This window comes from Spermophilus citellus, assembly GCF_964194105.1.
Source record: "Spermophilus citellus genome assembly, chromosome: 3".
In the NCBI taxonomy this organism is placed as follows: Eukaryota; Metazoa; Chordata; class Mammalia; order Rodentia; family Sciuridae; genus Spermophilus; species Spermophilus citellus.
Window position 1 is genome coordinate 129,688,767 of NC_138184.1, and position 27,620 is coordinate 129,716,386.

The following is a 27,620-nucleotide window of genomic DNA, read 5'->3' on the forward strand; positions in this document are numbered from 1 at the left end:
GGGGTGGGTTATGGATTTCAAATGTCTGGGTTGCACTTGAGGCAATTCTGGATTGGGCAACCCCAATAGGCTCTGTTCTGAGGCACATTCCATTATGAGTGGAGTGGGTTTATAATGGAATGACATGGATGGTTTCTTATAATCAGAAAAGCACACTGACCTTCACACTACACAGGTGCAGCAGCATAATGACCCACCACGTGTACGCGCATCAATTCCTGGGGAAGAGTCCAACGAGGTTAACTTAGCATGTATCCCAAGCAAAGAACATCAGTGACATTACCCGCATAAAGAACATTACTCCCCCCACCCCCACCAAGACAACTTGGCTTGGGCAACACAGGAATATAAAAGGAAAAAGTCACCCAAGAATCATACTCATTTTGACAAAATATAGCAAACAGTATTGTTCTATGCCATAAATAATTTGCTTTGGGTTTTAAATTTTAACTTTAGGAGTAAGAATCATGGGCATAGAAAATGTTTGTTTTCCTTTTCAATGAACAAGGATTGAGTGTGTATGGGGGGCTTTGGAGGAAGGGAAGTTCTATTCTATTCCACACCCTCTGCAGAGCCTACATAAAAGCATCGTCAGATAGGTTCACTCATGAGGCCCCCTTATCACAAAGGAACCAAATCTCAAATTAAACTGCCAAAAGATCACTAACCCTATCTCAACAGCTTCATTCATGCAGGCACTTACTCAGACATGAAAGATTCAAGAGGGAGTACCATCTCCTCACATGAATTGTCCAGTAGAGCTCCTACTATCCCCAAAGTCCATCAGCTTGGCATCATGATCACACCATAGGCACTTTAGCAACCATGCCAAAAATTAGCATGAGAGACTTGAACAGAGAGATGCCAGGCAGGCACAGGAATATGGCTGATGATATCTATGAGGGTCTTTTTCATCTATGTATCATTTTGGGTCATAAGTCTTTATTCTCATGTCATAACTTCATCTTCTTCTGAAGACAAAGTTGCCATGAAAGTAGTCAATATGGTCTTATTCCAGAAAAAGCAGTATATGATGTCAGCATTCTAAAACCCCCGTGAAACCTGAAGCCTTGCTGACAAATGAGTTTGTGTAAGAAACAAGTAGCAAGCTTGCATTCTGGGTGCACAGATTATGTTCTCAACTCCTGATCTGAGCAGACTTGAGAAGCGGAAAGAGAGAGAGAGAGAATTCAGTGCCTATGTAAAAGCTCTGTTTTGCGCTCAATGCTATGCTGGGCTCTACAGATATCTTGGTAGTAATGAACACTATACAACCTTCCTTCCTCTACCATCTTGCCCAGTCATGGCAACTGCTTCTTAGGTGGTCTCAGGCCTGCTCTCCTTTTCACTCACCTTTCCCAGGTTGGAGGCCTCCAGATCTTCAAATATTCACACTAGAGACCCATATTCCGGCAATGGCCTCCATTACTATCTGGACACTGGTAACTCCCAAATATCTGTGGCAGCTCAGGGTGCTCAGCTGAAGTCCAAACCCAACACCCGCTGACTAGACATCTCACACCCACCCCAAACTAATTCAGGTTCTTTATACTCACACCAGATCCATTCCTCCTAAAGATGTAGTAACGGTTCCTCTGCCCACTCAGAATTCCCTGTCAGGAGCAAGGAAAGCCACTTCAACTCCTCTTTCCCCGCCAGACCATCGTTTCTGTCCAACCAAACACTGAGTTCACCTGCCACTACCTCTCAATCATCCTAGAATTCATCTGCTTCTGACCATTTCTGCCTTCTCCACCATGATCCAAGCCTCTGTCTCCTACTTAATTCCAATAATTTCTAACTGGTTCCTCCATCTCCATTTTTGCCCCAAATACATTTTCTACAATGGAAAAAATATTTTATTAAAAAAAAACCTGGTTGTGGCACTTCCTTGCTAATGGCTTCTTACTTCCTTTATGCTGAAGTTCCAAATGCAGAATTGAGACCATTTTATACAAAATGCAAAATGGATCTCCTCTCCAGGCTCACGGTGGCTTCTCTCCTTCCTAATCATGACGTCTTTGCTGGGAATCTTACAGTGTCCAGAGGCACTAGCTTCTCTCTCCACCTGACAGCAGCTCCTCCCTCTGCCATAATCTTTAGTCCTCAGCCTCAGCTGGGGCCTCCATCCCATGACAGAGAACCCGGAAGAGTAGCCTAGAGTTACTCTGACAGTTTTAAAACTAATTTTAATGAACTATTTATATAACAATTTGTTTAATGTCTGTCTCACAAAGTAGAGTCAGAATTCTCTGGGTCTGGGGCTATTGTCCTCAGTACTTAGCATAGAGCCTGATACAAGGGCATGCTCACTATGTCCATGAGAATGTGATGAACAATAAATGACCCATCTAACCTTGAGGAAGTCATAGTCCAGATTTTAGAATATATAAAAGAAGCCTTTTGTGCATTTGTCCTGAGCTTAGTTATCCACCTCCCACCCCAACAACACACACCCCCACACTAGGAAAGTAGTGGAAGAAGTAGAAAAAAAAAAAAGGACCATTCAAATTATATCTTATCTATTCAGCACTTAATACTGGGCATACTGCTGTATTTTGCTTTACAGTTTGCTTTTTTTTTTTTTTTTAACACAGTTTATAATTGTTTAGCTGTAAAACCCAACTCTGGAAAAGAAAAATAAGGGTACAATGGAGAAAGTAAACAGTAATTTAAAAAAAATCCAGCTCTAGATCCTGAAATCTCACCCCACCCCACCAAGCAGGACCCAGGTGGGACCTTCTTTTAGCAGGAATAAACTACAGCCCAAGTAAATTAAGAATCAGGGGCTGGGGATGTGGCTCAAGCGGTAGCGCGCTCGCCTGGCATGCATGCGGCCCAGAGTTCCATCCTCAGCACCACATACAAACAAAGATGTTGTGTCCGCCGAAAACCAAAAATAGCTAAAATGAAATATTAAAATTCTCTCTCTCTCTCTCTCTCTCTCTCTCTCTCTCTCTCTCTCTCTTTAAAAAAAAAAAATCAGATGGGGATTAAGATGGGGATCAGGTGAGTGCTTCTGCTCCCAGCCTTCAGCCCACCTTTGGCTTCACAAATTTGGGAAGCTCTTCATTTCTGCCACGTTGGGAGCCAGCCTGATTGCAGTGATTGAGAGCAAAGATTCAGAAACCCCAAGAAATGACAAGTGACAATGTTAGGGATCAACAAAGCTTTACTTTGTAAATAAATTAAGAGTAGACAGCTCTTTTGAACTCATATGTGATTTATATGCAACTATATTTGGTTTCTCTTCTAGACTAAGTAGCTCTGACCCTTGGGGAAACACTTTCGGAGCCACTGCACAGAGCAGCAGGAAAGTCAAGTGGAATGGATGGCTTTAAATATCCTTGCAGCGCAGTGACAGGAGAGTAGGGGCAGCCTCTCAAGATTCAGTCCTTCACAAAGATGCTCCTTTGTAGGTCCTGGCTGCTGCATCCCTGTTTCAGTCCTGGGAATTCCTGGCATCTTTTCAATCATTAGTGATCAGTGTTGACAGGTGGCAATACCATCTCTGTGGCCTGGTGCTCTGCCACCATTGCCAGGTCACCTGAGCAGAGGTGTGATTTTTAAAAATTGAATAAAGCAGATATTCCTCTGGGCCATATTGATCTGAACATACCCAAATGAACTAAAGTTAGAAAACAAATAATAAAAAGCATAAATTAGGGGCTAGAGTTGTGGATCAGTGATAGAGTGCTTGTCTAGCATGTGCAGGGTGCTGGGTTTGATCCTCAGAACCACTTAAAAATAAATAAAATAAAGGCATTGTGTCCAACTGCAATTAATATATATATATATATATATATATATATATATATATATATATATTTATTTATTTATTTAAAAAGCATAAATTAGCCTTCAGACCACATGGTGACTTATCATGCAACACATATATTTTACTGATTAGATTCCCTTGCCTTTTGTTCAACCTTCCATCTGATAAGTGGATGACTTTTGAGGAAGAAATCAATATCACTCATGGATAGGGAATATATTAAAGAAACTTTTTCTGAATCATAGTAACTTCCTTTTTTTTATGATGAAAGACCCTGGCCTGGTGGTCTCTCTCTGATAAATATTTGCTGATGGACTGACCGACCCGGTACATGAAAGAAGGAATAACCTGAATGTTCATTCCCACATGTGGGTCATTCCAAATGTACTGCATGAGATCTCCTTGGAAGGACAAATTAAGCTAAGTTGAATGTGTTTTGAATAGGGATTAAATTTTTCATCTCAGAGGTGGGAAAATTACATTTTCTAATTTCATAAAAGTATTCCAAGAACTCTTTACATGTGTAAATCTCTTTCGATAGATCTTCTCCCAGGTATTGGTGTCACAGCTAGTATTCATAATGTGACAGCCAGTATAGACAGCATGTTGAAAAAACCTAATCTGGTTTCTCAGCGGAAGTTCTTGTTTTTCTGTTTTCAACTTTGTGACTGGGAACCCACCGGCATTCCTTGGGATAGGACTGGTTTGATTTTGTCTCCATCTATTTTCTCTCAATCCCTCGTCGTCTTGATTCCATCTGAATTTTTCAAAGATGTCAAATTTAGTATAATATAACTTTATGGTATTATTGGCATTGAGTTCATTTTTTTTGATAGTCTCTTCATAGTCCAATAGGATGCTATTGGGATAGAATCTTTTTCTGTCAATAATGACTTATAATGCCTCCCAAATTCTCAGACCCCTTCAATTCTGTACATTATCTAACTTAAATTTGAAGAAAAAAAAATGCTTGGGCAAATTAGCCAGGCTTTATTTAAAGGGAATTGACTTAGAGGCATAGCTATGGGCTATTCTTTTAAAACATATTTATTTTATTTGTATATTTAAAATTTTCATTTATTTATCTATTTCTTCAGCATGTCTATGACTAAACAATGACACACAGATAGAAAACAAAGATGGCTTGACTTTAAGCTTCCAAGCTCCCTAAACTTCCCATTTGATATTTTTTCTCAACTTGCTGGACCTATCCTGGCTCTAAGAAAGACGAAGTCTGAAGGTGCCCAGTTTGTTCTTTGAGGGACAGTTCCAGCTCCATGATCAGACAACATAAATATGACCACCTGTGTCTGCAGCCTCCTCCTCCCCAGCATCTTAATCCTCAGACTCCAATTCTGAGCAGCAGAGGACCAAAGCCAGAATGAAGAGTGACACTGAGCCAAGGTGGAGAGGCCTTGGTCAGGCAGCTCCCTGGCGGCCCTCATCCTGGGGCCGGTGTTGCAGCCAGGAGTAAGAACCCCTGTGTACTACTTCCATGCCTCCCAAGGCTGTGATTTATTGCCTCTCAGCCCAGTGCTGTTTACTTTTTTCTGTAACCTTCATGTTCCATCCAAAATACATCTGTGATGGGGAAACACTCATAATAGAGCTCCATACTTGAATAACTCCACAACAAAGCTGTCTTCTAAGAATAATAGCTGATCCCAGGGTGTTTTCATTAAAAAACAGATTTCTGTGACAGACTATCAAAACATTTTCCTTGTACAATAAGCAATACGATGAGGCAGAATTATGCAAAACATATGGGCTTAACTGTGCCCTCAGCGAATGGGGGCTTGTTTCTACTGGTTTCAGAATCTCATTTACCTTTCCCATCAGGGGTATGATAACAAGAAGGTCCTATCCAGTGGCCTTTCATACTTCAAGTGGTGGTGGTGGGGGATGACTGATGAACTGCACTTCTGCCCCTCTACTTCCAAAACCTGTCACCAGTTATCTTTGAGGGATGGAGTTTGCTTGTAGTCTTAGGGAAGCAAGAGGTTATTATTTAGCAAAGTAGGTTCAGAGTCATCTAATGTTTATTGACAATCTCCCACATGCCTGGCATCACTTTAGGCAGTGGAAACACAGTGGTGAAAACTAATATCCATTATTTACGGAGTCTCCCGCATGCTGGCACATTCCAAATGCTTTACATATGCTAACCCGTTACAATCTCACAAGGCCGTTACTATTTCTGTCTACACCTTAGAGATGGGAAAATTGAGGTATTGTACAGCTGATGTGAAAAACATGTAGCCCGTATTTTCTTTTTCTTTCCACAGAATTTAAAATGTTTTCTGAAATTATCATGGGCTTGGGTCAAACAATGCCTTTCTTATTCTGTATTTAAAAAAATAATAATCCCCTTTTCCCTTCTCCTATATTCCAGAATCTTTTTTATCAGTCTCATATTTATCCCCTGATATTGTCCTTAAACATGGTTCCTGGATTGGGGTTCAGACACAGAGGCAGAGTCTTACCTGCACCCTCTCTAGGGGGAGCCATATTACCTTTACCTGGAACCATACCTCTGAGTTAGGGAGGGCTCTGGAAAATGCACCCCAGGTAATGAGCCCAGGGGATGATCCCACCTATTCCTACAGGGTCCCCAGGGGTAAAATTCTGAATTTTCTTGCAAGTGGCTTTGCCAGTTTCAGGTGAGGACTCTTCTGGCCCTGGATAGCCCAAGGCTTCTCATGGCAGATGTGCTGTGGCCAGGCCTGGAAGGACCTACAGACATCCTGACATAAAATGATTTGACTAACAATTTTCAGCTTCAAGATAGTGTGAAAGTAAATATTCAGTAGAAACTCTACTTTAAATTTTCAACTTTGATCTTTTTCTGTGCTAGAAGTGGACAGTCTGATACTGTGGTGATGGTAGGCAGTGAGCCACGGCTCCCAGTCAGCCACTCAATCACAAGGGTGGACAACCAACACCCTACCGTGCACTGTGCGGCTAAGTTGTAATGTTTGGTAGGTCAGGTGTATCTAATGCATTTTTCTACCTAAACATATTTTCAGCTTAGGATGGGTTTATTTGGGATGTAATCCTGAAGTGAGAAGTATCTGTAGTGTAGCCAAAACTTGGTTCTGGACCATTGATCAGGCAGGGGATTGGCCCAATTTATCGGGTATCACCTAATTCCAGTCAACAATATCACAGGGGCTAGGCCGTCATAAAGTGAGTGGGGGCATGCATTTCATTCTAGGGCTTCACATGGAAGGGGCTTTTATTTCATTTGTACATTCAACAAGTGTTTTTTGAGGACCAGGCCCATTCCAGGCACATGGATGAGGCAACATGTTAGTGAAGAACACAAACTACCTTCCCTGGCTGCAGAGCTCAGCTCATCTTTGAGAGAAGGGAGCAATGGCAAACACAATTAATAAGTAAGTGCACATGTCAGAGAGTGGAAAAGTTTAAGAAGAAGCCACAAATGAGAAATGAATGTTCAGGTGTGGATAGGAGATGAAAATTTCCCCAGAGTCTTCAGGAAGAGCATCAAAGATAAGGAGACTGAGTGAAGACCTGAATGAAGAAAAGGAGGTGGACACGAATGTTCAAGGAAAGAGCATTCTGGGAACAGGAAGAGCAAGCACAAAGGTCTGGGGTGAGAGAGCACCTGGACTTCCTGTGAAGAGGCCAGAATGGCCAGAGTGAAGAGGATGTGGAAAGAACAGCCAGAAACAAAGTTGGAGCTGAAATGGGGAGCCAGTTTGTTGGGAAGACTCTAGTGTTCACACGTAGCCAGGTATGAAGTCAACAGAGAGCTCTGAGCAGGCAGAGGCGTGATCTGGATGCTGGTTTGAGAACACACCAAAGGGAAGGCAAGGAAGGAAGTTGTGGGATTTTGCAAGAATCCAGGTCAGACACAAAGGTGGTGTGGACAGAGTGGGAGTAATGTGGGCATGAGAATTTGGCCAGAAATGCAGCTAGAAGAGCGATGCCACTGGCAGGGCTGTATTGCACGTGATTGGTAAAGCCTCTGGCTAACATTTGCTTGTTCGATGATTCTTTATGTCTGTACAACTCCTACAGACTGAGGAGAAACTGCTCCTTCGATGCTCTGCTCAGGTGACTACCTGCTTATTTCTGGATGGTATGAAATAGTTTATCTTTCCCATGCCAGAAATTATAATCTGTTTCCACATCTCTCTTTGAATTTGCTTTGCTCTATTGTGAGCATCACAGTTTCTATTATGCCCATCTTATCTCTATACCTAACTTCCAGCTCTGTTGCACTTTTGGGACTTGGAGAGCCCAATGAAAACAGGAAGAGGGGAGCAAATGGAAGGTTGGAGGCTGGTTGGTGAAGACCTGGATTTATCAAGGGCAAGTGAAATGTGCAAGCAGGCAGAAGTCCTATTGGATCTTCAGGGACACAATCATACTTTTATCCTGGAAATCACTTCTGGAGTCAAATATGCCAATCCCTATTTGTAGATTCCAGAACAGTATAATTTTGCATCATATAAAAAGTTTCCATAACATTAGTTTCATGGAAGTTGTTTTGTGGGGAGGGAAAGGAATCCAGTAAAATCTATTACTACTAATTGGCCAGTCTCATGACTGGTTCTCACAACCATCTTTTCCAATGACACACTTTCCATTGCATAGTATTTTAAGATTCTACAGTCAGGAGGAAAAGATCCAAAGACACTGAAAAACAAACAATAGTAAATCTTCTTTGAACAATGAATCTATTGAAGATATTAAAATCTGCAGGTATGCTCCAACCCAGATGCATGTGATTGTGTGTGGTCAACTTTTATCTGAAATTTCCATCACAAAGTCTAAAAAGTCCTGGGGACTAAATAAATTGTGTTACTCAATAATAAATTATTGAGGGCTTGCTTATGAGGCAAGAAAATTTGTAATATCCAAATTGTGGTTTCTTTAGTAACTCTATTGTTTCCACATGGAAGGTACATGGAAACAGTTTCAGATGTAATATTCAACACAACAATGGTGGTTCTTGGAAATAATGTCAACCAGCTGGGGAGAGGGAAACAAGTGTTAGGTTTTGGATCTAGTCTCAATATACCAACCAAAGAAGAATACAAACCTTCCAAGAACTGTGAGCCAGGGGTCACTCATTTCCATAACTGAAAACATAGGTCTCTAAAACTCCACAACAATCATAACACTAGAAAGCACAAATGTCAGGAAGTGCTGCTCCATGAACAGTTCATGTTTCTTGGCACAAGGGATTTCTGAACAAAGGTACCCTGGTTAAAGAATGATTGATAGCCACCCTAAAGATAGAGACTTCTGGAAGGATATACAGTCTTATCTTCTTTGGAGATGTTTGCCCACCACAGGGATGAATGCTTTTAGGGTTTTTTTTTCCCTCTTCTCAGAGAAGATTATTTTGCATCCCAGAGGGGAGGTGGGCCAGATGTGCCAGCAGCTCCTATATGAGCTCTGAGAGTCATAATTTCAGGGTTTCTTTCCTGTAGCACAAACCACAGGGAACATCTGGCTCTCTTCACTTCACCCCGTGGGGAATTGGGCATGAGGAAATGATGATAAGATTGTTGCAGTAATTAATCTTTCTCTGATCCAGAAACCTCATGTGTTCTGTTAGAACAAATAAATAAAAGTAGATGTAAAAACTTAATAAAAGGTAAGTTTGCTGTGATGCTGTGCCATTCACTATTACGAAGCACACTGTGATGCCCTGTCCAGCATGCCACTTTGCTCCTTAAGAGGCCACACATTTGTGCCCATTGCCTTGTGGCTCCCTTCTGCTTGTAGAGAGAGAATATAGCTCTACCTCACAGACTTTACATTCTGCTGTGTAATATTACATGCTTTAGTCAATTAAATGTGATGTTCACTTCTGAGCAAAAAGTTTTAAGACGTGTTATAAATTTTCACCATCCCTTTTGCTTAAGTGTGTGCTAGTTCTAGACTGGGCCTTGTTATCAGCTGGAGATATGTACATGCACCACATTTGAGCCATGAAGAGCAGGAGAGCAGCAGCAGACCCTCAACCTAAATGTGATGTGATGTAAGAAAGAGACTTTTGTTGTGGAAGCCATTGAGATTGTTTGGATATTTTTTTTTTTAATTATTTTATTGTTGGTTGTTCAAAACATTACATAGTTCTTATTATACCATATTTCACAGATTGATTCAAGTGGGTTATGAACTCCCATTTTTTTTTTTTTTTTTTTTTTTTTTTTTAGAGAGAGGAAAGGGAGAGAGAGAGAGAGAGAGAGAGAGAATTTATTTATTTATTTTAGTTCTCGGCGGACACAACATCTTTGTTGGTATGTGGTGCTGAGGATCGAACCCAGGCCGCACGCATGCCAGGCAAGCGCGCTACGGCTTGAGCCACATCCCCAGCCCATGAACTCCCATTTTTACCCCGTATACAGATTGCTGTGTCACATCAGTTACATTTCCATTGATTTACAAATTGCTTTTCTAGTGACTGATGTATTCTGCTGTCTATCCCATTCTCCACTGTCCCCTCACCCCTCCCCTCCCCTCCCCTCCCCTACTCTCTCTCCATCCCCTCTACTATAAATCGTTTCTTCCACTTATATAATTTTTCTCCTACTCCTCCTTTCCTCTTATATGTAATTGTGTATAACCCTGAGGCTCACCTTCCAGTTCCATGCAATTTCCCTTAACTCTCACTTTCCCTCCCGCCTATCATCCCTGTTTAATGTTATTCTTCTTCTCCAGCTCTTCGTCTCTACCCTGTCCTTGGTTACTCCCCTTATATCAAAGAAGACATTTGACATTTGTTTTTTAAGGATTGGCTAGCTTCACTTAGCATAATCTGCTCTAATGCCATCCATTTCCCTCCAAATTCTATGATTTTGTCATTTCTTATTGCAGAGTAATACTCCATTGTGTATAAATGCCACATTTTTTTAATCCATTCATCTATTGAAGGGCTTCTAGGTTGGTTCCACAATCTTGCTATCGTGAATTGTGCTGCTATGAACATCGATGTAGCAGTGTCCCTGTAGCATGCTCTTGTTAGGTCTTTAGGGAATAGACCGAGGAGGGGAATAGCTGGGTCAAATGGTGGTTCCATTCCCAACTTTCCAAGAAATCTCCATACTGCTTTCCAAATTGGCTGCACCATTTTGCAGTCCCACCAACAATGAACAAGTGTACCCATTTCCCCGCATCCTCGCCAGCACTTGTTGTTGTTGGATTTCTTAATGGCTGCCAATCTTACTGGAGTGAGATGGTATCTTAGGGTGGTTTTGATTTGCATTTCTCTGACTGCTAGCGATGTTGAGCATTTTTTCATGTACTTGTTGATTGATTGTATGTCCTCCTCTGAGAAGTGTCTGTTCAGGTCCTTGGCCCATTTGTTGATTGGGTTATTTGTTATCTTGTTATCTAATTTTTTGAGTTCTTTGTATACTCTGGATATTAGGGCTCTATCTGAAGTGTGTGGGGTAAAGATTTGTTCCCAGGATGTAGGCTCCCTGTTTATCTCTCTTATTGTTTCTTTTGTTGAGAGAAAACTTCTTAGTTTGAGTAAGTCCCATTTGTTGATTCTGGTTGTTAACTCTTGCGCTATGGGTGTCCTATTGAGGAATTTAGGGCCTGACCCCACAGTATGTAGATCATAGCCGACTTTTTCTTCTATCAGACGCCGTGTCTCTGATTTAATATCGAGCTCCTTGATCCATTTTGAGTTAACTTTTGTGCATGGCGAGAGAAAGGGATTCAGTTTCATTTTGATGCAAATGGATTTCCAGTTTTCCCAGCACCATTTGTTGAAGATGCTATCCTTCCTCCATTGCATGCTTTTAGCCCCTTTATCAAATATAAGATAGTTGTAGTTTTGCGGATTGGTTACTGTGTCTTCTATTCTGTACCATTGGTCCACTCGCCTGTTTTGGTACCAGTACCATGCTGTTTTTGTTACTATTGCTCTGTAGTATAGTTTGAAGTCTGGTATCGCTATACCGCCTGATTCACACTTCCTGCTTAGCATTGTTTTTGCTATTCTGGGTCTTTTATTATTCCATATGAATTTCCTGATTGTTTTATCTATTTCTACAAGAAATGCTGTTGGGATTTTGATTGGGATAGCATTGAACTTATAGAGAACTTTTGGTAATATCGCCATTTTGATGATGTTAGTTCTGCCTATCCATGAGCAGGGTATATTTTTCCATTTTCTGAGGTCTTCTTCTATGTCTCTTTTTAGGGTTCTGTAGTTTTCATTGTATAGGTCTTTCACCTCTTTTGTTAGATTGATTCCCAGGTATTTTATTTTTTTGGGGGATATTGTGAATGGAGTAGTTGTCCTCATTTCTGTTTCAGAGGATTTGTCGCTGATATACAGGAATGCATTTGATTTATGCGTGTTGATTTTATATCCCGCCACTTTGCTGAATTCATTTATTAACTCTAATAGTTTCTTTGTAGACCCTTTTGGGTCTGTTAGGTATAGAATCATATCGTCTGCAAATAGTGATACTTTAAGTTCTTCTTTTCCTATTTTTATGCCTTTAATTTCTTTCGTCTGTCTAATTGCTCTGGCCAGTGTTTCGAGGACTATGTTGAACAGAAGTGGTGAGAGAGGGCATCCCTGTCTTGTACCAGATCTTAGAGGGAATGCCTTCAATTTTTCTCCATTCAGGATGATGCTGGCCTGTGGCTTATCATAGATTGCTTTAACAATGTTGAGGAATGATCCTGTTATCCCTAATTTTTCTAGAGTTTTGAACATAAAGGGATGCTGTACTTTGTCAAATGCCTTTTCTGCATCTATCGAGATGATCATATGGTTCTTATTTTTAAGTCTATTGATGTGATGAATAACATTTATTGATTTCCGTATATTGAACCAGCCTTGCATCCCAGGGATGAATCCTACTTGATCATGGTGTATAATTTTTTTGATATGTTTTTGAATCCGATTCGCCAGAATTTTATTGAGGATTTTTGCATCTAGGTTCATTAGAGATATTGGTCTGTAGTTTTCTTTCTTTGAAGTGTCTTTGTCTGGTTTAGGAATCAGGGTGATGTTGGCCTCGTAGAATGTATTTGGAAGTTCTCCCTCTTTTTCTATTTCCTGAAATAACTTGAAAAGTATTGGTGTTAGTTCCTCTTTAAAGGTTTTGTAAAATTCTGCTGTATACCCATCCGGTCCTGGGCTTTTCTTAGTTGGTAGTCTTTTGATGGTTTCTTCTATTTCCTCTATTGTTATTGGTCTGTTTAGGTTGTCTATATCTTCCTGACTCAATCTGGGCAGATCATATGACTTAAGAAATTTATCGATGCCTTCACTATCTTCTATTTTATTGGAGTATAAGGATTCAAAGTAATTTCTGATTATCTTCTGTATTTCTGAAGTGTCTGTTGTGATATTGCCTTTTTCATCCCGTATGCTAGTAATTTGGGTTCTCTCTCTTCTTCTCTTCGTTAGCATGGCTAAGGGTCTGTCAATTTTATTTATTTTTTCAAAGAACCAACTTTTGGTTTTGTCAATTTTTTCAATTGTTTCTTTTGTTTCAATTTCATTAATTTCAGCTCTGATTTTAATTATTTCTTGCCTTCTACTTCTTTTGCTGTTATTTTGCTCTTCTTTTTCTAGGATTTTGAGATGAAGTATGAGATCATTTATTTGTTGGTTTTTTCTTTTTTTAAGGAATGAACTCCAAGCAATGAATTTTCCTCTTAAAACTGCTTTCAATGTGTCCCATAGATTCCGATATGTTGTGTCAGTGTTTTCATTTATCTCTAAGAATTTTTTAATTTCCTCCTTGATGTCTTCTATGACCCATTGGTCATTCAGTAACCTATTGTTCATTCTCCACGTGGTGCATGATTTTTCCTTCCTTCTTTTATCGTTGATTTTCAGTTTCATTCCATTATGATCAGATAGGATGCATGGTATTATTTCTACTCCTTTATATTGTCTAAGAGTTGCCCTGTGACATAATATATGATCTATTTTTGTGAAGGATCCATGTGCTGCTGAGAAAAATGTGTAACTACTTGATGTTGGGTGGTATATTCTATATATGTCAATTAAGTCTAGGTTGTTAATTGTTTTGTTGAGATCTATAGTTTCCTTATTCAACTTTTGTTTGGAAGATCTGTCCAGTGTTGAGAGAGGTGTGTTGAAGTCTCCCATGATTATTGTATGGTGGTCTATTAGACTCTTGTACTTGAGAAGAGTTTGCTTGATGAACGTAGGTGCACCATTGTTTGGGGCATATATATTTATGATTGTTATGTCTTGTTGGTGTATGGTTCCCTTGAGCAGTATGCAGTGTCCCTCTTTATCCTTTTTGATTAATTTTGGCTTGAAATCTATTTTGTTTGATATGAGTATGGACACTCCTGCTTGTTTCCGCAGTCCATATGAGTGGAATGATTTTTCCCAGCCTTTCACCTTCAGTCTATGTATATCTTTTCCTATCAAATGCGTCTCCTGTAGGCAACATATTGTTGGATCTTGTTTTGTGATCCATTCGACTAGCCTGTGTCTCTTAATTGGTGAGTTTAAGCCATTAACATTTAGGGTTATTATTGAGATTAGGTTTGTTCCTCCAGTCATATTTGTTTATTTATGTTCCTAAACCTGATTAGTTTTCCTCTTTGGTTACTTTCCCCCCTTTACTGTCCTACCTCCCACTGATGGTTTTCAATGTTATTTTCAGTTTCCTCTTCCTGTAATGTTTTGCCAAGGATTTTTTGAAGAGATGGTTTTCTAGCTGCGAATTCTTTTAACTTTTGTTTATCGTGAAAGGTTTTAATTTCATCTTCCATCCTGAAGCTTAATTTCACCGGATACACGATTCTTGGTTGGAGCCCATTTTCTTTCAGTGTTTGAAATATGTTATTCCAGGATCTTCTAGCTTTCAGAGTCTGTGTTGAGAGATCAGCTGTTATCCTGATTGGTTTGCCCCTAAATGTAATCTGCTTTCTTTCTCTTGTAGCTTTTAAAATTCTCTCCTTATTCTGTATGTTGGGCATCTTCATTATAATGTGTCTAGGTGTGGATCTCTTATGATTTTGCACTTTTGGCGTCCTGTAGGCTTCTAGGATATGGGATTCTGTTTCATTCTTCAAGTCTGGGAAGTTTTCTCGTATTATTTCATTGAATAGATTGTTCATTCCTCTGGTTTGGAGCTCTGTGCCCTCCTGTATCCCAATGACTCTTAAGTTTGGCCTTTTAATGTTATCCCATATCTCTTGGATGTTCTGCTCATGGTTTCTTAGCAGTCTTGCTGAACTGTCTATGTTCTTCTCAAGTTGAAATACTTTGTCTTCATTGTCTGATGTTCTATCTTCTAAGTGATCTATTCTGCTGGTAGTATTGTCAATTGAGGTTTTAAGTTGGTTTATTGCTTCCTGCATTTCTAGGATTTCTATTTGTTTGTTCTTTATTACTTCTAACTCCCTGTGAAATTGATCTTTTACTTCCTGGATTTGTTTCTGTAGTTCCTTGTCAATGTGATCTTTCATTGTCTGATTTTGCTGTCTCATGTCTTCCTTGAGAGTCCAGATCATCTGGAGCATGTATATCCTGAACTCTTTATCTGACATTCCATCTGTTGCAGCTATTACCTCTTCTAGGGTTGAGTTGACCTGCATTGCTTGTGGTCCTTTCTTTCCTTGTCTTTTCATGTTGCTTGCGTTTCTTTCTGCTTCGTGAAACTGTTGTGTTTTTGAAATTTTTCCCCCTGTTTATTTTTGTTGCTCTTGTATATTTGGGATATCTCTCTTGTAGGGCGGGTAGTGGCTGTGAACCTCCTCTAATCAGGGTGATCTATATACTACGCTGGTTGGTCGTAGGTCTGCCCGCCCTGTGGGCACGGGTGGCTGCTCTACTCTGCCCCCACTCCAATTGCGGTGACGTTCCTACCACGTCTTCGGATCGTTGGTCCTGATCCGGACGTGGGCAGCAGCTCTTCTCCACCCCTACTCCAATTGATGTGACGTGTCTACCACGCTGGTCGGCCTCCAAGCCTGATTCGCCGGTGGGTCTCAGATCTGCCCACCCTGCGGGCCTGGGCTGCAGTTCTGCTCAACCCCCACTCCCAGTGGGGGTACCTAACTGCCTCTCCAACGGGTCTCTGGCTCCTTCCGGATGCTGGCGGCGGCTCTGTTCAACCCCCACTCCAACCAGTGTGACGTGACTGCCTCGATGCTACTCGTCCACTACACTGGCCGGCTGCCGAGCCTGTCCTGCCAGTGGGACGCAGGACTGCCTACCTTGCAGGGTCAGACGGCAGCTCTTCACGGCCTCTACTCCAAGTGGGTTGACTTGGCTACCCTGCCGTCGGGTCGCTGGTCCTGTTCCAGACGTGGGCGGCTACTCTCCTTGGCCCCAGCTGCAGTTGGGGTGTCGCGATACCACACCGGCGGGACCCTTAGCCTGCTCTGGGCACAGGAGGCAGCTCCACTCTGCCCTCCAGGCCCCCGCAGCACCCAGCAGGACCCGGAACAAGAAGCAGTCCCTGTAGGATCCCCAACCGGGAGCCAGGAGCCGGTCTCTCAGATCCCCGCCACTTTCTGCTAGGAGCAGGCTCCTCAGGGCAACCGCCGCGGGTTCCCCAATCCCAGGCCAGTGCCGTCCCGGGAGCCCAAGCCTGGCTGCACCAGACTCTCCCTGCTCGGTGCACACTCCGCTGGGAGCAGAGTCTAAGACACACTTCCCGCGGGCTCTCCAGCTCCGGGTCAAAACTGTTCCAGGAGACAGAGTCCCGCTGCCCCTCGTCGCAAGTTTCACTTGTGGCTGGCCTCAGCTCGCGGTCCCCGCAGGCTCCGCGGCTCTGGGCTCAAGCAGCCACGAACCCAGCCTCTCCGATCCCTGCCACACTCTGCTCGGAGCAGGCTCCACAGAGGTACCCCAGCCTCAGGCCCAGGCGGCCCCTGCCCGGGCCTGGCAGCTCCAACCTCTCCCAGCTCAGTGTACGCTCAGACAGGGGCAGGGCCAAAGACACAGTCGCCGCGGGTTCCGTAGCCCCGGGCCAAGAAGGATCTCCCGCCCTGGGCCAAAGCAACCCGGGGAACTAGAATCTGGCCGCTCAAAGCCCGGCGCCCGCCTTGCCAGGGGTGAGGCCTGAAGAGTATTCTCCTCAGAGTTTCCAATCCCGAGCCTGAGCGATCTGTCTGCGCGACGCAGGCAAATACCAGCCTGGAATCACCTGTTCTGTAGTTGAATGAGCTGAGATCGTAGAAAACAGGGATGATTGCGTCAGCTCTCCATGATGGCGGCTGCAGTTCTCCTGCGTGTTCCGACCGGTGTCGGGAAACGAACTGGACCGATTCTCTCCTGTATTTCAAAGCTGGAATTCAGCACTCAGCGCGGCTAGTGTGCCACTGGCAGGGGCCTGCAGAATCCGCTTCGCTGTAATCCCTCTCTGCTACCTCGCGGCTAATTAACTCGGGCGCGTCCCAGACTCCATCCACGGGGCGGTCCGCCGACCAAGTACTGCTTCGCTCCGTGAGGAGAAATCGCCCGCGACCAAGCCCCTGCAGCCGAATCCCGCGCGCTGGAATTTTGACCTCTAGATTCTGGAGCACTTCAATTTCACTGGGGATTCCCACCAAGGTAGCCTTCAGCCATTTCACCTCGTGTTTCTCCCACACAGTGGCGCAGCGTACTGGTGTGCTGGACTCCCTTGGCCGCCATCTTCCCCCTCCTGGATATTTATTTGTTAGCAGAACCAGCAAACCAAACTAATACCATTGTGCTTCTAGCTTCCATTTCTATTCTTTTTCTGAATTAACTCTCACTGCTTAGGACAAGGTGCCATATCCTGATTCTTTTATGCCAGGCTGCACTTGAAATTTCCCTAAACCAGTTACTTTGAAGGAGAGGCCTCATATTCAATGAATGGGGGAGAGGTCCAGGCACAAATATAGACTTGCAAAGCAGCACCCAAAGGCGATTTTCTTCTCTTCCATGTCCTATTAAAACTATCTCCATCAACCAAGTCTTCTAGGTTTTCTTTTTGCAGTTACTGATCTCCTTCTTTTACTGAGATTCTAAGCTCTTTCTTTATGCACAGTTTTCCCTGGTTACTGTGAACTCTCAGATTGAATCCTTTCCAGAAGTTGTCACATTAAGTGCATTTTGTGTGCCCTCCTCCATGTTCCCTACAGGGACTTGATTCCCTGCTGATGGAGAAGAAGGATGAATTCCATGCAGCAGCTGAAGAACTTTGCTGCTGGCAAGGGCCCACATGGACATCATCATCCAAAGTACATATATGAGACATGAATGGTGTGAATATACTTTATATACAACTAGAGATATGAAAAATTGTGTCCTACATGTGTAATATGAATTGTAATGTATTCCACTCTAATATAACAAATTAGAATAACAAAAATTTAAAAAAAATTTTTTTCAGTCTTCAACAAAAATTAAAAAAAAAAATTCTTTTTCAGTCTTCACTAGGTGTTCATCTGAAAGCACAGAAACCAGGGGCATAAATCTCTAGCATCATCTAAGGGCAATATCTTCCTGAACCCAGGCCTGAATCTTCCTGAATCTCAGGCCCTCTTCAGTTGAGTGAGTCCCCATTAAAGCACTAACACAAGTTTGGTGTTGGAAATTAATGGATTTAAACTGGGTCCTCCTGGAGGCATTTAAATTTTAGAATAAAGCTGTTTCATATCACAGCAGCTGGAAAGGGAGCAAGAGGCAGACCTACCATGGGAGGTTATCATCTTATACCTTTGCCATTTTTATCATGGCAAAATGAAACCAGGAGGATGTTAGAGATTGCTCATATTAAGCCTTAAAGGAGTTCAAATTTATACCCTTCATGAAATAGTTCACTGCTTTATTTTTTCTAACTAGAATCCAATAGTTAAAGGCAGAAGAACATAACATAGTTAGGGCAGAAGAACATGAATTTAATTGTGGCACATTGAACCAACTGAGATAACATACCCTGGTGCAAATCAATCCAGTGAATCCATGTCCTGTGAAAGGACCTCAGGGATGCTTTTAGTTTTATAAATACTCAGAAAAAAAAAAGTTACGTTCAAAGGCCGTGATAGGAAAGACAGATGATGATTCCCACTGTGGAATAGGCACAGTACAGGGAGGTAGAGAAACACGAGTTCAAATCTCATTTTGCTACTTTCTGACTCTGAAATTTTAAGCAATCTATTTAACTTCTCCAAACACAAATTTCTTACTTATATTAGAGGATTACAATCACATGTACTCCATAGTGCTTTTGGCAGATTCAGGTGGGAACATAAATGAAAAAAAAAATCATAGGAACAGCACCAGACATATGGCATCTCTTGCCTACAGGAAGAGAAAGAGGTCAAGAAATGTGTGTCAAGTTCAGGAGATGAGCCTCTCTTATGACACATTCATGCTTTATGCACTGAAACCACCTGGTTTCTGTCTGCTTTATTTTTTTTTTTAAATTGCTTACTTTTAGACTTACAGAAAAGTTGCAAGGATACTATAATGAACTCTCTAACACAGAGTCTCCAAATGTGAATATTTTATTTTTTCTTTGTCTCTCTCTCTGAGAAAGACTTAGATAATTTATATATTTATAGATATTTATGTATATATGTGTGATTTTTTCTTGAACCATTCAAGAGTAATCTGTAGACATAATGCCCTTTTATTCATCAATATTTTGGTGGATATTTCTTAAAAACAATAAATTCTCTTACACAACTATAATACAATCATAAAAATTAGGAAATGATTAACATCAATAAAGCACTATCATCGAGGCTACAGACCTTACTCAGATTTTGCCAATTTTCTCAATAATATTCTTTTTGGCAAAGGAAAATCCAAGATCCAAGACCACGTGCTACATTCAATTCAGTTGTCTTTCTTGGTATTTTATGGCATGGATGGTTTTGTTAAGAGGACGGACTAGTTACTTTGTGCAATGTTCTTTCCTCCTTTTGGGTTTGTCTGATGTTTTTCTGGTGATCAGACTCAGGGCATGCACTTTGGGTGGGAATGCCACCACAGTTGTGCTGTGTCCCATCTCAGGAGGCACATGGGGTCACTGGTGATGTTAACTTTAAGTATTTGGCTAAGGTGGATCTACCAGGTTTTTCCACTATAGTTACTGTTTGATCCTTTCTAATTAGTAAGTATCTTGTGGAAAAACCCTTGGGGATTATGAAAATATATTGTTATTTGTTAAGTTTTCACTTGCTTTCTTGAGCATCCATTAACCTTTTTTTTTTTTTTTTGCCTGAAACAGATATTATTTTGATGGTCATAGTCTCCTTGTTTTTAAACAGAATTAAAAATTCTACCTTTTGAGTAATATTTTTACATGGCTTTGGATTTAATGAGACTCACTAATGCTATTGTGTTGTAAAGCATCTTTCTAAAGAGCCATCTTTTACTTGGTGTCAGCTGGTTGCAGAGACTTTATTGTAGGGACAGTGGAGGACAATCAATGTTGGAAACACATCTTATTTATTTATAAGAAATTGAATAAAAATTAAATTTTCTTGACTTTAAGTTACTGAAGTCATTTCACATCTGGTTCAACACAGCATGGATAGCTTTTTCTTTTTTTCTAATTATAAAAGTAACTCATTCTTACCATGAAAATCTGAAAGCTATAAAAAGCAGAAAGTAGAAAAAAGACACTCATAATCCAGAATCTACCACAGTTAACCAATTTAATAGATTCCTTGAAGTAATCTTCCCCCCCTTTTTTGTGTCTGATTGTACATACAATTCTGTATTCCAATTTAAAAAAAAATACAGACATTTTCAATTTCAATATTTTTTTGCTAAGTATATTTTAATGGATGCATTTTACAAATATACTTACAATATAATTCATTGTTCTTATTTCGGGCACTTACATTATTTATATGTCTGTTATTTAATAATGATGGGGCAAACATATTTGCAAATACAAAAAATTACTTCATGCCTTTTGTATGTGGATACATATTGCCAAGTTGCTTTATCAAAAGTCCTTACCAATTTATATCCAAGGAGCAATTCACATGTATCCTTTTCATCCAAACTCAGCAGCATTGAGTGTTTCTATCGTTCTTTGTATCTCTTGACTCTCTTTTCCAACCTTCTCTTAGTCACATGTATTGCCCTTTTGTGAACTGTCCCATCTGTTTTCCTTGAGTGCTTATCTACTTGAGCTTGGAATTATTTTTAACTTAAATACACAAGCTGTGTGTACACTGAAATATCAAGCTTTTGTCTAACATACTTGTTGCAAATAATTCCCCAGTGTATTTGCCTTTTAATTTTCTGTATTTGGCAATTAATGGAAATTTTCAGTTTAATACAATCAAAACTCTTCTTTCTGATTCTAACACGTCAATCTTAGAAAGCCCTACTCACTTCTCTGCCTCTGATAGAGAAATATTTTTGTGCTTTAGTAGTACAGTATGCTACTATTTCAAAAAAATAATTTGTAATACATTTGTAATTTATTTGGGTGCATGTGAATCATGCCTGTTTCTTGTTGATGCCTGCCTACTTACCACTTACCATGTGTCAAACAAATATTTCAATATACTAAAATGTACTCTTAATTTTGCAGTTTTGTGTATCTATTGTTTTTTTTTCTGGATTCAGGACTACATTGTTTTCATTATTGCTTTAAAATCTGGTAGTGTCAAGCCAGGTGTAGTAGTACATGCCTAGAGTCCCAGTTACTTGGGAGACTGAGGCAGGAGGATTGCTTGACCCCAGGGAATGGAGGCCAGCCTGTGCAACATAGGGAGACTCCATCTCAAAATATATAAATGAACATGTACCTTCACACATGCACACAACCAAACACAAACACACACGATAGTGCTAATTTTATATATCTTCTTTTGCCTTCTCAAGATGTCCCTCTTTTGTACTATTCATTTCTTTCAGAATATTTTAAAATAATTTTATTAATTTTAACAAATGAAAAAAACTTCAATTGATGGAAAAATTGATGGTATTTAACTTATAAATATAAATTTTATATTATGGATTATATGTTAATTAACATGAAACCTAACAACTTTATCAATTTCAGTTTTCTCATCAAAGAATGTGGAATGTCTGTGGATTCATTTAAATTCTTTGTTTCTTAGTAAAGCTTCATCGTTTTATTTACATGCTTTCTGCACTTAATGTTAAAGTTTGGATATTTTATGTTTTCACTACCATTGCGAATCAGATTCTTTTTTAAATGATTTTTTAATTTTATATGTGATATGGTTAACTTTGTAGATTACCTTATTAATTCATGTAACTCTCTATTTTACTTACTTTTCACAGGTATACCATACCCTTAATGATAACATCCCTTTGTTTTCAACTTTACAACAGCTATCCCATAGATTTTGCTTTATATCCTATTTCATTAGCCAGAACTTCAAGATTGATGTTAAATAACCATTTAAAATGATGGTCTATTATATATAATTTCTGATAATGACAGGAATGTATTTGACATAAAGCAAAATAAGGCTATTAAATAGTAAGACAGATAATAATGAAACATTAATGGTGAAATAGACATGAATTTCCATGTTATATTATCTACAATATGTTAATTTGCTAAGACTAATGACAGCCATGGTCATCAAATATAAATTGTAAAAGGTAGTTTTCATGACATGGTGGCAACCATGAAGATGAAAATTAAGGTTTGTAACTGCTGGAGATGGCCCCAGTATCATGCCTGGAACTCATGACACATGGGATATTCCTCTACAGGTGGCTCTTACCAGTGACTAGGTATGGGTTGGGGAGTGGGAGGGTAGTTCAGTGGTGACCTAGTTAGCATGCATGAGGTCACCCTGGGTTCAATTCCAAGCACCCCCAAACAAACAAAAAAACCATAAAAGCCAGAAAACCAACCCAATGACTGAATATGGCAGGGTGCCAAGGTTGGCTCACATTGGGGAGGTATAATATTATATTAAAAAGCAGCATTTTAGAGCCACACTGTGGCCTAAAGGGCTTCCTTCAACCTTCCTTCTTTCTTCTCTCCTTCGTGAGGGTCACTTGCACTGCTTTCCAGTCTTCAGGCCTTTGCCTGTTTCTCTTTTTTTTTTTTAAGAGAGAGAGAGAATTTTTAAATATATATATGTATATATATATTTAGTTTTCGGTGGACACAACATCTTTATTTTGTTTTTTATGTGGTACTGAGGATCGAACCGCACATGCCAGGCCAGGGGAGCACTTTACCACTTGAGCCACATCCCCAGCCCACCTGTTTCTCTTTACAGAGTTTCTTCTCTCTTAATCCCTTGCATGCAAATCCCATGATAGCACCTGCTCACAGAGGACCTGCAATAACCCAGGCCCTAAATGGTTTGGTCTCTGAATGGAAAAGTTGGATTATTTTATTGTGCTTTCAGGCCTGTCAATTGAGTGACATGATATTTTTGAAATTTCTTCTATGAGATGAAAAACTCAAAGCATTTGGATAGTGAATTAACAGCAACGAGCTGTGGGGTGTACTTACACCTTGCAAAGCCCTTTTGGAACTGCTGTGTACTTTGATCCTCACAATCACATAGTTGGGGAGCAGGACAGGTATCCTGTCCCCATTTTAAAACAAACAATAACAACATAAGTATCAGAGAGTTTAAGTGATATGAGCAAGATTACAGAAATACAAAGGGGAGACCCAATGCTGGAGCATATTATATCTTCTGAATTTTTATTCAAAAGTTTTTTTCCATTTTAAACCCAACATTCCCTTAATTCACATAACACATGTGATAATTATTTGTCTTATAAAATAATAACTGTGGAATTTAGTGGCATTTTGAGGTTCATAGTTTCTAACTAAGTTTTTGGTACATGAATGATTTCACATTATTCTAAATAAAGTTCCTCAACACTCTAGGAATAAAACTTTATTTTTGGAATACTTACCTACATTTGGTGTATACAGCTTTACATTTCTAGTTTAATATTCTATAGTATTTGATAATCTATAGTATTTAATATTCTATAATATTTCATTGAAGTGTATTCCAAAGATGATTTATTTATTCTTCTACAGATGAGCAAATTTGTTATGAATTTTCCTTTTGCTATTATAAACTCTGTTACTTTCTTACCTACACCCATTATACACATGAATGAGAGGTTCCGAGGATATGCACAGGCATGGTTTGCTGGTACAGTAAATCAACTCATTTTTCATTTGCCATATACCACCATAATGATTGACACAAGGAAGGAAATAGGGTATTTCCCCATTATCAATGCAGTGTCCATGTTTCAATATTTTTGCCTATATTTGCTACTGTCAATCATTGTTTTTAACTTTGTTATGATTTGGATACTAGATGTCCCCAAAAGCTTATGTGTGAAACAATGCAAGAAGGTTTAGAGGTGAATGATTGGGTTATGAGAACCTTAAACTAATCCCTGATAGGGATTAACCTAGTGGTGACTGTAGGCAGGTAGGGTGTGGCTGGAGGAGGTGGGTCACTGCGGTGTGCCTTTGGGGTATGTGTTTTGTGGGCTGAGCTTAGTCTTTCTCTGATTCCTGGTGCCACGTTCCCAGCTGCTTTCCTCCACCACACACTTCTGCCATGATATTCTGCCTTACCTCAGACCCAGAGAAATGGTGTTGGCCATTTATGGACTGAGACCTCTGAAACTGTGAGCCTCAAATAAACATTTCCTTCTCTAATTGTTCTTGTCAGGTCTTTTGGTCACAGCAGTGAAAAAGCTAAGGCTACAGCCTACCAATAAAATGTCCTTGAACATAAATGCTGCCCACCACCAGGCTTGCCATGCCTGGGACACTGAGTTTTACTTGTCTCAGGCACACAGCAGCTGGGTTTATTCCTTAATCCCTACCATACCCTATTCTTTCCCTTCTCCACCAAAACATGTTATCAAGTCTCCATTGCTCTCAGGATGAGGCTATCTATTCAAGATGTGATATATCCCAAATCCACTTTTAGATCTGTGATACATCTGGTCCTCTTGTTTGCAAAAAAACACTCTTGAATGCCAGAGAAGTAAAGATTAGCAGGATTTTCAAGGTGACACAGTGCTGCTGCATGGGAAAGATCAAGTTGCTGCTCGGAACAATTCAATTCATGATCTAAATATACCTTACACTGAATGGTCCAACACTGTGATATTGATTTTTTTAAGTTAAAAATACGAGACAAACTATCAGTCTTCACCCACAAAATTCTGTTTCTTAAGCTTCACAATCCTTTTTCACGCAGACTTCATGTGACATTTATATAGGTCTCCATCTAAGGGGAATACAAAACTCTTCCTGAGGAAGTACTCTGTCCCCCATCCCCAGCCCCCACTGTGTACCACACAAGCTTCACTTCCTATCCTACTAGCTCGGAATTGCCTCTTTTGGGAAATTCTTCACTCTACAGCCTTCAAAGAAGCAGGTACTGGTGGCCATGTTTGTACTAGATGACAATAGTCTTAAGCCAAAGCTGACCACCAGGGATGATGACATGGCACCTAAGTGGAGACAATTATGACCAAAAGGAAATTCTTTCCTAATGCTTCTAAAAGATGTGAGGGGCTGTGAAGTCACCCAAATCTCAGGACAAGGGCCATGCAAGTATGTGAACAAACAATGGAATACAATTCAGAAAGAGAAGACAGAAGCCTACATCCTTATAATTTTATGAATGAATCTGTTGTATGATTTTACAACACTGCTTCTTTTCTACTTCTTCCTCTCTTTTTTTGTAATTTAAATCAGCTCAAGTAGGTTTCTCTTCCTTGCAACCGGTAATTCTGGAGGGAGTAAGACACACCTTCCTTTCTAGGATACCTGATTCATCTACAAATGGAGAAAAGCTTCAATAGCTCTCATCAATTTGATATAGACATTCAACTATCATCCAACATTTACCCCATTAAACAGAACTCATGCATTTTAAGTAGAGAGAAACATGTTTCTTATTTCTTATCTGCATTCTCAGGGAAAGACTTCATTAAATGAAGCCAAAAGTATATTTTTATAGCTAACTGAAACTCTATTAAAATTTCTGTAGTGGGTTCGGGATCAGAATATAAGCATAACTTGTAACAAAATATGGAGAGATGAGAAAGGTGAGTCTCTAAAATCCTTGTAGCATATTTTAATCATTAGACAAGGGGCCAAGTTGATAAGGTAATTGGTGCTATGCTGCTGTTATTAAAATGTGTGCCTGGTCTAGGGGTGGGACAAGAACAGGAAAGTGTGATCAGAATGATGTCACAAAGGACTCTGTTAGGTCTTGGATCGCAAGTGTCCCCCACATGCCCATGTGTTTAAGGCTTGATTTCTTGCTCGGTGATATTAGGAGGTGATGAAAACTTTAAGAGGTGGAGCCTTGTGGGATGTTTTTAAGTCATTGGGGATGTGTCCTCAGAGGGGACTTTGGGACCCTGGTCTCTTCCTCATTTTCTCTTTTGCTTCCAGGTCACGAGGTGAGTGGTTTTGCTCCACCATTTATACTCATCTGATCCTTAACAAAGGTGCCAAAAACATACATTGGAGAAAAACAGCCTTTTAAACAAATGGTGCAGGGAAAACTGGTTATTCACATGTAGAAGAATGAAACTAGAGCCTGCTGGGGATGGTGGCACACACCTAGCAGGAGGATCACAAGTTCAATGCCAGCCTCAGCAACTTAGCAAGAACCTAAGCAACTTAGTGAGACCCTGTCTCAAAATAAAAAAATAAAAATAAAAAGTGTTGGCTCATGGTTAAGTGCCCCTGGGTTCAATTCTTGGTATCCCCTCTCTGACAAAAAAAGAAACTAGACGCTTATTTTTCACCTTGCACAAAAAATCAACTCAAAATGGATAAAGACCTAGGAATTAGACCAGAAACTATGCAACTCCTAGAAAAAAATATAAGCTCAACACTTCAGCATGTAGACACAGGCAGTGAGTGACTTTCTTAATAGGACCTCTAAAGTTCAGGAAATAAGGCCAAGAATTTGTAAATAGGTTGGCATTAAATTAAAAAGTTTCTGCACAACAAAGGAAACAATTAGAATGTAAATGAGAACCCACAGAATGGGAGAAAATCTTTGCTAGCTATTCTTCTGACAGAAGATTAATATCTGGACTATATGAAGAACTCAAAAAAACTTTACACCAAAATATCAAATAACCCAATTAAAAAATGGGCAAATGAATTGAAAAGATACTTCTCAAAAGAAGAAATATTAATGGCCAACAAATATACAAAAAAGTGTTCAACATCATTAATTAGGGAAATACAAATCAAAACTACACTGAGATTTCAACTTACACCAGTCAAAATGGCAGTCATCAAGAATATAAATAATAAATTCTGGAAAGGATGTCAAGAAAAAGAAACACTTTTACATTGTTGGTAGTACTGTAAATTAAAATAACCACTATGCAAATCAGTACAGAGGTTTCTCAAAAGAATAGGCATGGAACCACCATTAGACCCAGCTATACCACTCTTCCTATTTATTCTGAAGAATTTAAATTATCATACTATAATGATACATGCAGACCCATGTTTATAGCAACACAGTTCATAATAGCCAAACTTTGAAACTAGCCTAGGTATGATATGTATATCACATTTTTTGTGGCTAAATAAAACTCATATGTTTATTCAGCCATAAAGAAAAATGAAATTCTATCAGTTGCAGGGAAATGGATGGAATTAGAGACTATCATATTAAGCAAAATAAGCCAAACTCAAAAGATCAAGGATTATTGTTTTCTCTCATGTGTGGAAAGTAGAGAAGAAAAAGGGAAACAAAGGTAGGGGTGAATCTCCTAAAAATTAAGGGAGATAAGTAAAGGAAAGGGATCATACTATGTGTATGTATGAATATATGACAACAAACCCCATCATTGCATACAATTATAATACATTAATAA

At 40.0% G+C, this 27,620-nt stretch overlaps 1 protein-coding gene across 1 annotated transcript in view; it reads right to left on the reverse strand.

The window, feature by feature from the left end:
* The window catches only part of HECW1 (HECT, C2 and WW domain containing E3 ubiquitin protein ligase 1), a 344,889-nt gene that overhangs the window by 292,250 nt on the left and 25,019 nt on the right, over window positions 1-27,620 (reverse strand). Inside the window, exon 2 of the mRNA XM_081288274.1 lies at window positions 161-218. Within this exon, the coding sequence (XP_081144400.1) occupies window positions 161-187 (27 nt within the window). The 5' untranslated portion in view covers window positions 188-218. The remainder of the gene's footprint in view (window positions 1-160; window positions 219-27,620) is intronic.